At 41.7% G+C, this 15,025-nt stretch overlaps 1 protein-coding gene across 1 annotated transcript in view; it reads right to left on the bottom strand.

Moving 5' to 3' along the window:
• LOC122792908 (tyrosine-protein kinase Fyn-like) overlaps positions 1–15,025 on the bottom strand; it is an 80,935-nt gene that overhangs the window by 13,818 nt on the left and 52,092 nt on the right. The window contains exon 4 of the mRNA XM_044060465.1: positions 8,514–8,667. Coding sequence (XP_043916400.1) covers positions 8,514–8,667 — 154 coding nt within the window. The remainder of the gene's footprint in view (positions 1–8,513; positions 8,668–15,025) is intronic.

The raw sequence follows: 15,025 nt of genomic DNA, 5'->3' as shown, positions 1-15,025 counted from the left end.
CAGCTACATCTAATGTAATTAGAAGTCAAGAACTAAGAGACCTTAATTCAACAAATAAACTAAAAGTAACGATGACATACAGTACAGATAATTTGCAAGTTGAAAAGGTAATTTGGCAGTACTGGACAGTTCTGACACAAGACCCTAAATTAAGAGATATTGTGGACGAAACACCAAGCTTTGGCTATAAAAATAAAAAGAACATAAAGAGGCTCCTCTGTGGAAAAGATGGTTTCGCTAAACCTCAGATTTTAGGACCTAAGGGCACCTTCAAATGTAGGAAGTGCATGGCCTGTGGATATATAGATAGCAGTAATTTGTTTAACCATCCTACTACAGACAAAAGATATGAGTTTAATGTTAAAGACACTTGCATCACGTCGGATGTTGTCTATTTAGCAACCTGTACATCCTGCATGGCATATTATGTAGGAAAGACGAACCAAGTATTCAAAAACCGTGTATTAAGGCACTTAAGGGATATTCATTCCAAAGATCCACATAATGCTTTGGCCGTACATGTTAATACTTTTCCCCTCACATTCTTTTCTTTTCAAGGTGATAGAAAAGATTTATGTAGGGAAGAACTTAGGAGATGTTACTAATAGAATGGAATTAAGAGAATCAAAATGGATTATAAATCTAAGAGTAGACCGACTTCCGGGTTTGAATGCTGTGATACCTATCAGACCAGCGTTAAAGGAAAGAAGACTTACTATTGGGTGAGCTGGAAGGCATATTTGCATAAAGAGTGAGGGTAGGTTTAACATAATATGTCAAACCATTGGATGGATAGAAAGCTGTGTTGGCAAAATAGGAAGTCTAGATTTTGCTCTTGAAAAAGGGAGCTCTGAGTCCTGGATAGTAATGATCTGAAGAAGAATTTTTCGAAAGCGCTTATCGTATGTGGATTTAGGGACTCTGAACTTTTATCTTTGCATTTCATTTTAATTTGCTAAATAAAACAGTTATTTTATCAAAGCCACCAGGATTTTAGCTGTGGAGAACAGCTAACTTTTTTCTTGAATTTTGTATTGTTTGTTGGCTGTTTATTAACAGTGGGAAGTGTTTTCTGCCTTTTTACGTCATTTAAGTATGGAAACACCTGGAATCACTGCAGTCTCAAGTGAGTTGCTACCACTGCTATGCATTTGGTGAACACCCTGGGGGCTGCAGTAAGGCCAAAGGACAGTGCTCTGAACGTTTAGTGACTGGCTCCCAGCTGGAACCATAAATATCCTCTGGATTGTCTGTTCACTTTTATGTAATAGTACCCATCCTGAAGGTCTATCAAGCACATCCAGTCATCCTTGCCTAGAAAAGGCAGAATGGACTGAACCGTGACCATCCAAAATTTTGTCTGTCGAACGGCTTTGTTCAATTCACTGAGATCCAGAACTGATCTCCAGTCCCCTGTTTTCTTTAGCACTAAAAGAATCTTGAGTAAGGTCTGGATTCTATCTGGTCTGGTGGGACCTCTTGGATGACTCTTTTTTTCTAGCAGCTTTTGTATTTCTATTGCTGCTGTTTTCCCCTGACTGTGTGGAACATTGGGAATTTCGTATATGGATGGAGGTGGAAGGGAAAAGGGAATTATATAACCTCTGGAAATAATTCTCTGCACTCATGTATCTTTTGCTAAATTTAGCCAGGCTCTCTGGTGCAGGGATAAATGCCTCACTGACCGCCCCCAGAGGTGGACAATCGGTCCTCCTTTCAGGAGTGCTGGTAGGATCTACTAGAAAAAGAAACTCTGGACCCCTGGTTTTGCTGACCTCCTCTGCTGCATGGGTGTCATCATCCATTTGAGTTCTCCCCTCTACACCTGGGGGAACTATCTCCATGTGGATCTTAGAAAGGACCCTTGGACTTTTTGAGCCAAATTTTTCAACCTCCTCATTGATTCCTAGAGAAGGATCTTTGAGGAGTCAAGAAACATGCATCCACTGCAGATTGGATCTTTCCATCTTTTTCACACCTTGGGAGTGTCTATTTAAATTTAGGGCCAAACAGGGAACTGCTGTCAAAGGGTGCATTGATGAACAAGCATTTAAAGGGCTCCACAAAAACACACACACACGCATCCAGGCATGTCTCCTAATGGAAATGTCTGAACCTGCTGCCCTTGAGGCACCTTCATCTGTATGACAGCTAAGCCTCACGGCCAAATTAGAAATAGCCTGTAAAGTAGCCAAATGAGAGGTCACAGAAGTGTGAGCCTTGACAGTATTAGTCCCCAAAAGGGATTTTGACAGTTCTTTTATCAAATCCCTTTGAAGTCTCATAAAGTGTGCCAGATAGTTCAGCAACCTAAGGGCAAAACTTGCTGAAGCATACACAGGCTTCGCAAACCTGTCCAGTGCCCTAAACTCTCTGTTAGGAGGGTGGGCAGAGAAACTTTGCTCCTTAAGTTCCTTCTTTGTGGCTGCCGCTATGACCATAGCATCTACGGGCACTCTGTTTCTCCAGTATTCCCCACATACTGGTGGAGCCAAAATCTGATCTGGTCTCTTGAGGATTAGCTCAACTAAATCAGGCTCCTTCCATGCCCACTTGCAAGCCACGTCAATGATCTCATTGGTTAGTAGAGTACCCTAGGAGGTGGAGGGGCCAACTCCAAAGGCTTCTCAGAATACTGATTCCTCTGGGGGAAGGGTTATCACAGGATCAATGCCAGAAGTCTAAATCTCAAAATGCACGCACTCGAGGCCCTTCTCAGTATGGAGAACATCGATGTCTGTGCTGTGACTGAAACCTGGTTCAAGGCTCCTGAGAGCACCCCGGCACTATCAGGTTTTACCTCATATCATGTGTTCCGGCCCCAAAACCCGGACCACACCACAAAAGGAGAGGGTATATCCATATTCATCAAGGATACCCACACCTCCAGGTTGGTGGCAATGCACGAAGCATCGGAAACCATCCAGGTGCAATTAACCATAGGCAAAACTGCCCTACAATTTGTAGCATGCTACAGGCCACCCTCTCAAACTCAGGAACCCCACACAGCCTTCCTGAAGACACTGGAGGGTATAAATGTATCTCCAAACACCATTATATTGGGTGACTTCAACTACCCGAATATAGACTGGGAACATTACTCAAGCCCCAACTTTCTAGCCCAAAGGTTCCTGGAGTTCATAAATTCAAATGCCATGGAACAACTAGTCACCGTTCCCACAAGAGGAGAAAATATACTAGATCTCATCATCACAAACATGGGGACAAAATGCTCCACACCGGAAGTATATCCCTCATTGGTGAGATCAGATCACAAACTAATCTCACTGGAAATCCACATCCCGCCCCCACCCCAAACAAAAAAGACCACAGTGAAGAACTTCTCTAAAGCAAACTTCACACTACTCAAGACTGGTGTGGTATCCTTCAAGGCCCCCGAGCCAGTGGAAACCACAACCCAAGCTGTGGAAGCCCTTACAAATGCCTTCTACGAACACCTCCAGGACTGCATGGATCAGGCAATCCCTAATAAAACCAAGACTCTTTCCACCAAGGGCAAATGTCCAGTCTGGTGGACCCCAGCCATAAACAAACTTTACAATAAGAGGACAAAGCTGTTACATGATGGAGCAAAATCCATAAAAGAGAAGACACCCTTGATCATTATTAGTAAAAAAATACGAGCACTCATAAAATCATCCAAGGCCAACTTTGAGAGAAAAATTGCCATAGATTCAAAAGACAATCATAAGGCCTTCTTCAGCTATGTTAGAAACCTGGGTGGAAACTCCCAGATATGCTCAGAATTAGTCCAAAATGATACAAAAATCACTGAACCCACAGACATTGCCAACATACTGGCAGACAGGTTCAGTGCAAACTTCACCCCCCTCTCCCCCCCAAAAGGAGAGATAACAATCCCAGCGGAGTGTAGCCTCCCAGACATCTCAAATGTGCAGGTGAAAGCTGCTCTCTCTAAAGCTAAAAACACAGTATCAATGGCACCGGATGGTGTCCCCGGCTGTGTGCTACACGAACTCAACAAGGAACTAAACCCACACATAAGGCAGCTGTTTAATCTTAGCCTTACCACAGGATACGTGCCCAAGGAGTGGCGTACGGCAACTGTGGTCCCACTCCACAAAGGCGGTGCCTCTACGGACCCTGGTAATTACCGCCCCATAAGCTTAATAAGCCTGGTCTGCAAAGCTATGGAGAGGATCATAATGGAACTCATAAACAAATACATAGGGGACTTGCAGACATTGGACCCGACCCAGTTTGGCTTTGTCAAGGGCAGATCATGCCTTTTGAACTTGGTTGACTTCTTTGAAACAGTCACCAAGGCCATTGATGAGGGAAAGGCAGTCCATACAGCCTACCTTGACCTTGCAAAAGCTTTCGACACAATACCCCACTCGGGTATTATAGAGAAACTTACCAGCTTAAATGTAAACCCATATGTCACAAGATGGGTTGCAAACTGGCTAAAGGACAGAACCCACAGGGTTAGAGTTGCTGACGCCATGTCAGACTCCAAGCCGGTCACAAGTGGTGTCCCACAGGGCTCAGTCCTTGGCCCCTGTTGTTCAGCATCTACTTCTCAGAAGTACAGGCAAACATAGGAGGACTATGGCTGACAAAGTTTGCAGATGACTGCAAACTGGGCCATAGTGGAAAGTACATCGGACACAGATATCCTTCAGAGGGTCTCACGGAAACTGATAGCTGGTGCCAGAGCCATGGCCTGAAGTTAAATGCCAAAAATGTATAGTCATACCCTTCGGGAAAAACAAGGTAACCCCAAGCTACCATATAGGTGGCAATCCACTAAGCACAGAAGAGGTTATCAGGGACCTGGGGACCCAGGTTGACAGTGGCCTTTCTTTTGACACTCACATTGCTAAAGTGGTTAGAAAGACCTTCTACATTGCCCACCTGATCATGAAGGGATTCACATCCAGATCAAGTGAGGTCATTGTTCCCCTGTACTCTTCACTTATCAGACCAATGATCGAGTACACTGCCCCATTCGGGATGTATCTCACCCGACACCTGCAGCAATTGGAGAGACCCCAAAAGTTCCTCACCAAAAGGATAAAGGGACTCCAAAATCTGTCATATGCTGCCAGACTGAAGAAACTCCAGCTCTATTCAGTCGCATACCGTCTGCTCAGAGTTGACCTGTGCCTGACATACAAGGCCATGTCCAACCCGGAATTAATGGACATGCTCCACCTCAAAAAATCCAAATCTACCAGATCCACTAGAGCAAGCGACTTAAACCTTAGCACGAATATAAATAGGACATGCTGGAGGGATAGATTTGTCACCCAGGGACTCCCTATGCTGTGGAATAAAATCCCGGTCCATGTGAGGCAGAGCACCTCGCTGGCTCTGTTCAAGAGAAATCTTGACTGGTGGATGGGAGATCGTAGGTTTACCCCAGGAATCATCTCTGTGTCACTGCTGGACAGAGGCACAACAAACTAATGGGCACAGTATTTTTTAACATAAGGGGTGGCGTAAGCCACAAAACTTTGGGCTAGGCTTATAAATGCCTTAGGGCAGACAGCCTAGTATAAACCTATGAACCTATGAACCTATCAGCCACCCCTCTGCTTAAGGATCTCAAGAATGTTTCCAAATCAGACATCTTTGGGTGAATTTTTGAAGACCCTTCTCCTTCATCAAAATCAGAATCTTCTGTGACTGACTCCTGAGGGGAGTCTAAGTGCCTCCTCTTGCAATTCTTCTTCCTAGGGACTTCCTCAGTGGGATGTTCCAGTGAAGTACAGAAGAGAATGTAAAACCCTGCTGGGTGTCCTGGATACTTTGAGATGGTTGTCTCTGTGGCATAGAATGAAGTGGCTCACGGCACAAAGACATACAAGATGCAAGGGGAAGATCTAAGGAGGTAGGATCCATCTGTCCTGCCGGAGCAGAAAGCACTCTCTTCACTACCTCAAAGGTAGAGTGCTCCAGGGAGAAGGAAGCCAATGGAGCCAAGAAGAAACATTTCTTCTCCATCAGCTTCCCTTGCCCTGAAGGCAATCCACCCAAGGCGGAAGTTGGAGTCAAGCTATCCAGTGCCCAAGCTCTGAGGGGAAGAGATGGCTCCAAAAGCTTCCGAGTCAGCTCTAATGCTTCAGATCCTACAGGGATGCTTCAGCTCCAAAAGTCATCCAGATCTAAAGAAGTCAGAGCCGATGCACTCAGAGGAAGCTTTGGAGCCGAAAATGAGAAAATTCTCAGATCCAATGCAGATGGACCCAGAAGGCTCAGATCCAGGGGCTCTGAATCAGTCAGTCGGATCAGAGAAGGAGCTGATATTGGCAGGGTGGTAGAAATACAGACTTCCTGACTCAAGGGGTTTGAGTCAGAAGATCACAGATCTGTAACTGTGGCAAGCGAAATTTCCTCATCATCCTATCCACATCAGCCTCTGTCAGACTTCTGGAAGAACAAGAGGAAGTGACCATTGGAGGTTTGGAATGGTGGCTGAATTCAAGGAATGGGGATTGCACCCTGGAAGGCAATGGATATAATGAAGGAGAATACCATGTTCATGCAAAGACTTTGGATCCAACACAGTAAGATCTGAGGAAGTCTCTTTCAAGTCTGAAGCTGGCTGAATCAGAGTAGTCTTCGGATATGATTTGCAATGCTTCTTTCAAGGAGGCTCAGAAGTAGGATCTGATATTGGTGTTGAAGAACCAGAAGGAGCCAAAGACATCTTTAAAGACTACTTAAATTTCTGTTTGGGGGAATGAGCCTCAGAAACAGCCTTTGAGAAAACGATGGCAGTAGTCCTTTCAGAGTACGTTTTTCTTTCTATCTGCAATTGCTCTGGGGTAGATGGTCTGACCCAAACAATATACACATAAAATATGCACATCAGACAAGGGGAATTTCTGCCCACATTTTTGAGATTTTTTAAAGATGGAAGAACCTTTCTCTCCTTTTTTGAACATCACTATTAGAAGAAAATAACAATAATATAAAGAAGTAGACAAATTATTTTATTATTATTATTATTATTTTATTTATATATTTTTTTAGAAAGAGTTAACCAGAAAAAAGTGAATTTTACCAAGAATGGTAATAAATAATTACACAGCCACATAAACTACAGAAAATAAGGGAAGGAAGGAAGGCCTACAAACAATGGTATGCAGGATAAAAATGTGTAAAATACGGGGAGGTACAAGAAAAGGTTAAAAATTGTAGAAATTAAGTAATTAAAGCTACAGAAAAAGTTATAAAATGTTTTAACTTATCTCCCACACTAAGACACTCGTGAGCTGAAAGTGACCATGTCTAAATGCGAAAGTGGCAAAAAGAGATCGGAGGTATGTTAGGGACTGGTGCATTGTGGATACGGGAGTAGCTCGAGAGCTTTTTGGTGGTCACAAGCTAAAGTAACTGCCAAGATGTATCCGAGGATCACACCTGAACCCAAGAGTTGAGGGCAGAATGAAAACTGACATCAGATCTAATGGTACAAATGTCTCCTGTTGCCATCTTTAGATTTCGCAACCTAGTTCCGCTGTCGTCTTCCTTTTCACTCACAGTACCTATTACTCCAATTAACCGCTGTATTTGTGACTCCAGTTTCAGGTTATTAATAAAAATGCTAAAGCAACAAAGTTCCAGTAATGTAACCTCACTGGTGGCTTGACATCAGTCAGACTATTGCAAGCCTTACTGTATGCCACATTTCCTAAGCCACAGTGGTACAGCGGTAGCATTGTTGCCTCACAGCAAGAGGTTCCCCTGTTTGATTCTAGGCTAGAGTGGCTTCTGTGTGGAGTCTGCATGTCCTCCCTGCTGTCGAGTGGCCTCCGAAAGACATGTGTGAATGGGCATGCCTTTACTGAAGGTTGGACGTCGGGCTGGCAACTCGGCACCATAAAACTCTACTGCCAATCATTAGCAGACAGGAGTTCCGCTGTGATGACCACTAATCGGGAAAAGCCGAAAAGACAAACAACAACTGCATGCCACATTTCCTGTTTTGAAAATGTTACACGTCAAATTAACAGTTAAAACAGGATGTTCTGAGCTTCAAACCTACATACAAATAAGTGTGTGTGTGTGTCTCAGTGAGGTAAGAGCAAACCACAAAATTCAGAAATCTCCCTTACACCTTTGTTTGCTTTGAGAGAGCACTTATACGTAGGATAAGCAGACAAAACCTTCTGTTTTTTTTCCAGTGTGCACAACTGACATTTGGCCAGTGCCTTGCACTACTTGTACAGAGTAGAATGAATCCTTATCCCAGTTAACTTGGACAGCTAATTAAAGGACGTAGTGCAAATCTCCCCAGCACCACTGCACTTGATCTGCTATCCAAATGTGCTGATGAATTTGGGTCATCAATATAACAATTAGGCACTGCCACCTTTATATTAGGCAAGAAAATTCAACCAACTCTCTAAATAAGAGGCAAATGTAGTTATTGTTGTATATGTGATATGACTCCTGTGTAGTACAGGAGGGAAAACCTGGTCTGCAACCAAAAACTGCAACAAATGTCTTAACAACTCTACCTTGCCATGCTGTGTACTCATTGTCTTCGATCAACTGTGCTAATCCAGAATCAGCTATCTTGAATCTTAAGTTGTCACCAACCAAGATGTTTGCTGATCGTAGGTCTCGGTGAATGTAATTCATGCGCTCTATGTAGGCCATCCCAGAAGCAACCTGTTAAGTGGAATTATAAAAATCCGTTAATTATTTACAGCAGAAAATTAAGTGATTTAGTACAGAAAAAAACACAATCTTCAGAAGCTCCTTGGTCACATACCACTATAAGTTAATACGAAGAAAAGCAAAATGTGAACCGAAAACCAAGAATCAATAGTCCACGAACAAAAAGGCTGCCAAATAATCCAATTCTTTATTCACGAAACACTCAAAGAGTAATAAAATCAAGCGCTTTCGCCTGACCAATGTCAGGCTTTATCAAGGCTTTACCCTAATGTATAGTATGCTTTATCTGTTTATCCATTACAAACAAACAAGTATGTTTCAGGCAGGAGTTACTGCATATTTTTGACACCATGCAAGGAGCTGCAGGCTATTTCTTTTAAGCTAAGCTTTGTCTGAATTCTACGATTAGGTTAAACTTTCTCCCAATGCCACCAGTTTCCTGAATTACAGTATTAACTTCAACCTTTACTCAATGCACTTTACACCCTGCAACTCTGCTTTTGCATTTACTGTTTTACTTTAGACAGAAAAGGATCACTGATTTCTGTCTACATAAAATACATTTGATAAACATCTATGTAAGGCACCCTCCTGCTACAAATGATTAATGCTCACATGCACACAATTACAACAACCATAGAGCCTACAACTGTTCACTTCAATTCTCCCTGCTGAGATTCTTCTAGTATCCAAATTTGTGTATCTGTGGCACTCTGTACTGTGTGGGTGCTTTCAGCTCCATGTCTTTTCTCACTTTAAGGAGAAGCTTAAGAGTGTAAGTATAATTACAATACCAAAAGCTCTTCAAGGAATGGCCACTCTCACAATAAATACCTTTCAGTTTTACCCACCTTATCTACCTGCATTCCTGACTAAAAATTCCATCATATGTGCCTATCTCTATGAAGACAGATGTTGGTCTCCCAGCTGCATTCCTTTGAATGCTGGTAAATGTAACAAGTTGCCATAACAGTGGCAGCTGGTGACTTCAAATCAAAGGGGGGCTGCAGGGGACAGCTGAATGGGAGGGGTCAATGGGAAGGGGTGTGACCATCTAGAAAGGGGAGGGGCTATGCTCAAAACCACAAAAACTGTAACTTTAATTAAATACGCTATCCTGTGTGCCAAACCGTCATTATGCAAGTCCAGTCAAGACAAAATGAAGTGTAGAAGAAAAATAAATAAATTAATGCATTGGCTGCATGACAGCTTACTTAATATCTAGATGGAAACAAAAAGGTTGTGAGGCATGAAAAAATAAATTACTATTTAAATACATTACTGGAATGCCAGTCAAAATCAAGTATAAGAAAAACAAGCAGCACTCTACTCAAACCACTTCTTGCACTGCAGTTCTAATTATAATTTATATTCAGCTTTATTACAGTACCAAGTAACATGCTGAAAGTAGAAATCTCTGATGCCCCCACTTGTAAAAATGTTCCTTATCCAAAAAAAGACCTGCTGCCTGACAACTATCTACTTGTTTCATGGGGAAAACATGATCAAAGTAAAAAATGAAAAGCAAACAAGAAATAAGCTCAAGATACATTGCTTAAAAGGATTACTGTACAGGTTATGGACCACACGATTGGCATTCTGTTTAGTTTACGGGTAAAGCCTGCAGAGATGACTGGAAGTCTCCAAGTGTAATTAGCTTCTTAAAATAATGTAATCCTGTCCTTTATTACAAATACTGTCATATGCATTTCAATACCCAAGGCTTCTACATTATCTAGTTAAGTATTCTCTACATGGCAACAACAGAAAGGCCTTCAGTGTTGGCAATTCTTTAACAGTATGCTTATTAAAGGAAGCTTACTTGCATTTTACAATCTCAGCCAGGCTTACCTGATGGTCATTAAAGTATTGCTACTTAAACACAGAGCAACAGGCACTTTGAGTAATAAGCATAAATCAACAGTACAAAAAATATGACAGAAACCAGACCATTCTGCAAAAATCAAGGACAGATGAAAAGCCACTCTAGTACTTGTGTCTACCTTGGATGGGGGGGATACTCGCACATTTACACTGCATAACTACTCCTTGCCTTGCTTTGACACATCCAGAGTCACTACATGGGGGAGTGGGGTGCAACAAGTATGTCACAATTTGAAATGTCTCTAGCTGACTGTGATGACCCTGACACATTTGTCATACATCTCAACCTCAGAGCAAGAAATCTGGACAAAGTCCCAAAAATAAGGACAATTTTTAAAATATTGCTCTTATAAACTTAGAAAGATAATAGAATAGGTCTTGCATTAGTATGAATTTTCTGAATGGTATGAAATCTGAAACTCAAATGTCTGTCATTATTTTCTAACTTCAGTCTTTAATGATTTGTCACTAATTTGCCAAAAAACACAATTTTATGAAAAATGGACCAAAAATGTGATGCAAAAATATAAAATAGCCACACAATACAGCTGGGAACCTGTCAAAGAAGGGACACTTTAATATGAGTACTGCTAACTTGAGCAGCTGACAAAATAAAAGAATCTACATGCATTTCTGAAATAGAAGTAATCTGTAACTGATTATTACAGTTATTTCTTAATTGTAAACCTTCCATGTTTTCTTCCAAAATTGCTATTTTGCAGAGGGATTATTAGGGGAAGAGCAACATTTTGAGCCAAAATCAGGGACAGTTGAGAGGTTTGGCTATGCCTAATTCTATAAAGCAATTTATTTGCATGTACCTCTCAACCTGTTAATGCAATAAATCTGGACAAGGCCAAATATATTGGGGGAACATATAAACAGTACTAAAAATTGCTCTTGTATAAACTGAGACAGTTGATAGAACAACAGGTCTTATTTTAGCATGCATTTTTCTGAAGGTTATGAAGTCTGAAACTCAGTGTGTCATTATTTAGTGACTTAATTCCTAAATGATTTGCCAGAAAACCACTAATTTTATGAGGAACAAACCAAAAATAAGAAGCAAAAATCTGTTCATACTTTGAAAATCTGGACAGTTGGGAGGTGTAGTTCAGCTGGAGCTAAGTTTGCCACCCTTCCCCCTCACAAAATCATGGTCGAATGGAGCCTCCCCCTGCAGCCATGCCAATGATCCATTACTTGGCTATTTCACTCCATTTACCATAAACACTAATGTGCATACTGATTTACTTCTATGATGATTTGGACTTCATTTGAAAGTTTTATTTTGCATTTTACAGCACAAACACTAAGACATCTGCTAAACAAACTTAGCATTAAAACTTCTCTGCCCTTGAAACTTACATTCATTGAAACAGCATTGAAACCCACATTCAAAGAAAATACATTTTACCAATGGCAGATAAAGATTAATTCTGGGCTGTTTTCAAATCATAGGCCCCTTGCATATGAAACATACATGTGCTCTTTGATACACCTTCCTATTGTTTTGAACATTTTTCCAGTAAACAATGAATCAAAATGCATGCACCAATAATGACAAAACTGCCCAATTCATAACATTTACATCATAAAAGTCTACTCAAACTTCTACAGTCCACCATTATCAGCAAATATGCACAATTCTACAGTCCACCATTATTAGTAAATATGCACAATCTCTGAAGTAAAAAAGTCATCTAAATAATTCCACATTAAATAAATCTGTAACTAATGAAGAGGTTGCTGCTAACAAACACCTTTATATTTCATAGTTTCATCAAAAAATTAAAGTGTCTGATGCCCGAGGAATAAATTGCCTATATTACATTAAAAATAAGCTAGTCATATTGCAATAGGAAATGGATGGCAGACTGATAACAGGCTCATAGTTAGCATCTTAACTTTTTCAGTATGGCAGCATTCGCCCCTTGTGGGAGTAGAACCAACAACCTTCTGCATCAAAAGCAAGTACACAACCTGTTGTGCTATTAACAATGCAAGCTGACTTAGCATAAGCAGCACTAAACTTCCCTTCCCCTTACAGCTCTCAGCTCCTTGTAAAATCTACTCAATACTCAACTGCATCTCAACTTCGCAGCACAAGAAATCTGGAAAAAGCCAAATTTATTGGGGGGGGGGGTCAAAAGGCCAAAAACCAGGGACACATTGCTTGTATAATATTGGAAAGTTGATAGAATAAAATGCTGTGTTACCACCATACATTTTACTGCCAAGGCCCCTGTGCAAAACAGTCAGAGCAACATACCACTACGCCAAATCAGCTGCTTTGTGAAAGAGAGGAAGACTGAAACTTAAATGGCTATCATTTAATGAATTCAGTTCTCACCATAGCTGTCAACCTCTTAGCACAAAACACCTGGACAAACCCAGTAATGAGGGAATACAGCCCTCAGACATATTCAGTGAATTCAGTTCTTGCTATAGTTGTCAACCTTGGCACAAAAAACCTGGACAAAGCTAATAATGGGGTAATACAGTCCCAAAAATGAGGACACATTTCAAATATTCATCTTATAAACTTATAAATTGCTAGAATAAAAGGTTGTGTTACTATGTATTTTCTGAAGAATATGAAGTCTGAAATTCAAATGCCTGTGAATTTTACTTCTGACGGAACAAAAACAATTTTCAGCAGAGGCCCAGGGAGAAATACTGCAGACACATGTCTTTGTAAAATGGCAGGACACCAGAGCAAATCCACACAAACACAGGGATGAGATGCAGACTCCACACAGAAGGCAACCCAGCCAAGAATCAAACCAGAAAACCTATAGCTGTGAGGCAACAATGCTACCACTGCACCATCAAATATGTAAGGACTTAAACATTCAGAAACCTGAAGTCTGAAATTCAAACGCCTGTCAATTTTATTTAACATTTGTTAATCAAGACAATCTGATTTGGAACAAAAAAACAATTTTCAGCAGAGGCCCAGGAAGAAATAATGCAGACATGTCTTTGTAAGTAACATAGGAGGACACAAAAGCAAACTCACACAAACACAGGGAGAAGATGCAGAACTCACACAGAAGGCACCACAGCAAAGAATCAAACCTGAGAACCTGCAGTTGTGAGGCAACAATGCTACCACTGCACCATCAAATATCAAGCATTGCAACATTTAGAAACCACAGATATTATGAGGAACAGATTAGAGCAAATATGAGGCAAAAATCTGCATTTTTTTTTATAAATGGTGGTGGGTAGGGAATTCAGGTCCTTAACACCTGCATCCAAGGTGCAGGGTTCAAGCTTGGGTATCTCTACCCACCACCATTTGTTCTCTCTAGCCACCAGTATATAGTAACTGGGGCATTACACACACACACACACACACACACACACACACACACACACACACACCACCTCCTTATGTCAGCATATGTGAAACTTAGAACATCTTATAGACGCACAAGTATAAATATGTCATTTTCATCATGCAAAATATCTAGGGACCCTATCTTATTAAAGTCGCTAGTGACATGATACCAAAATGTAGCTATAGTAACCACATTTCTGAATACAAATCCCTGACATAAGCATACTGCTTTTCTGGGAGAAACAAATCTCTCTGGGGCTAGCAGTGAACATGTATTATCACACATCTAGCTAAGGCTATTATAATTTTAAAATCCAAATGCCAACTGCTTTACAAGCCCAACGTGCTATCAGGTACAAAATGGTCATTATGTATGCATTTTTAGGGGATTTACTTTCTTTCAGTGGGCTGGTAAACGCTCCTTCACACACACCACCTCCTACCAGCCCAAACGCTCCTTCACACACACCACCTCCTACCAGCCTAAACGCTCCTTCACACACACCACCTCCTACCAGCTCAAATGCTCCTTCACACACACACAATCAGCGACCACCTCCTACCAGCCCAAACGCTCCTTCACACACTCCTACCAGCCAAAGTGAACAACTAGATCAGCGACCACGAGAACACCAGCGATCAGCTCCTTCAGCCCAAATGAGAACACCAGCAAAGTGATCAGCGACCTGGTACTCACCAGCCCCTTCAGCCCAAATGTGACCCGGTACTCATCAGCCCAAACGAGAACACCAGTGAAGCGACCCGGTACTCAACAGCCCAAGTAAGCAATCAACTCCTTCAGCACACACGAAGCAATCCACACATACCCTTTGCGATCAGCTCCTTCAGCCCAGAAGATGTAAAGCAATCCACACACACCCTTTGCGATCAGCTCCTTCAGCCCAGAAGATCAGCGACCCGGTACTCACCAGCCCAAGTAAGTGACCAGCTCCTTCAGCACACACACCTTTGCTCCTGACTGAAGCCCGCGCACTGTCTCACAAGTCCTGCGAGAGCAGCTCAGTCCTCTCATTGGCTCTGACTGTGGCTGAAGCAGTCTGGAGCTCCTCTGTGTGGTGCAGTCATCACCGCACAGAATCTTGGTATCTCACAGCAATG

The sequence above is a fragment of the Protopterus annectens genome, chromosome 2.part0 (assembly GCF_019279795.1).
Source record: "Protopterus annectens isolate FY-2018-M chromosome 2.part0, PAN1.0, whole genome shotgun sequence".
Classification (NCBI taxonomy): Eukaryota; Metazoa; Chordata; order Ceratodontiformes; family Protopteridae; genus Protopterus; species Protopterus annectens.
The sequence above is the reverse complement of the archived record's forward strand: the minus strand, read 5'-3'. Positions and strand labels throughout refer to the sequence as shown.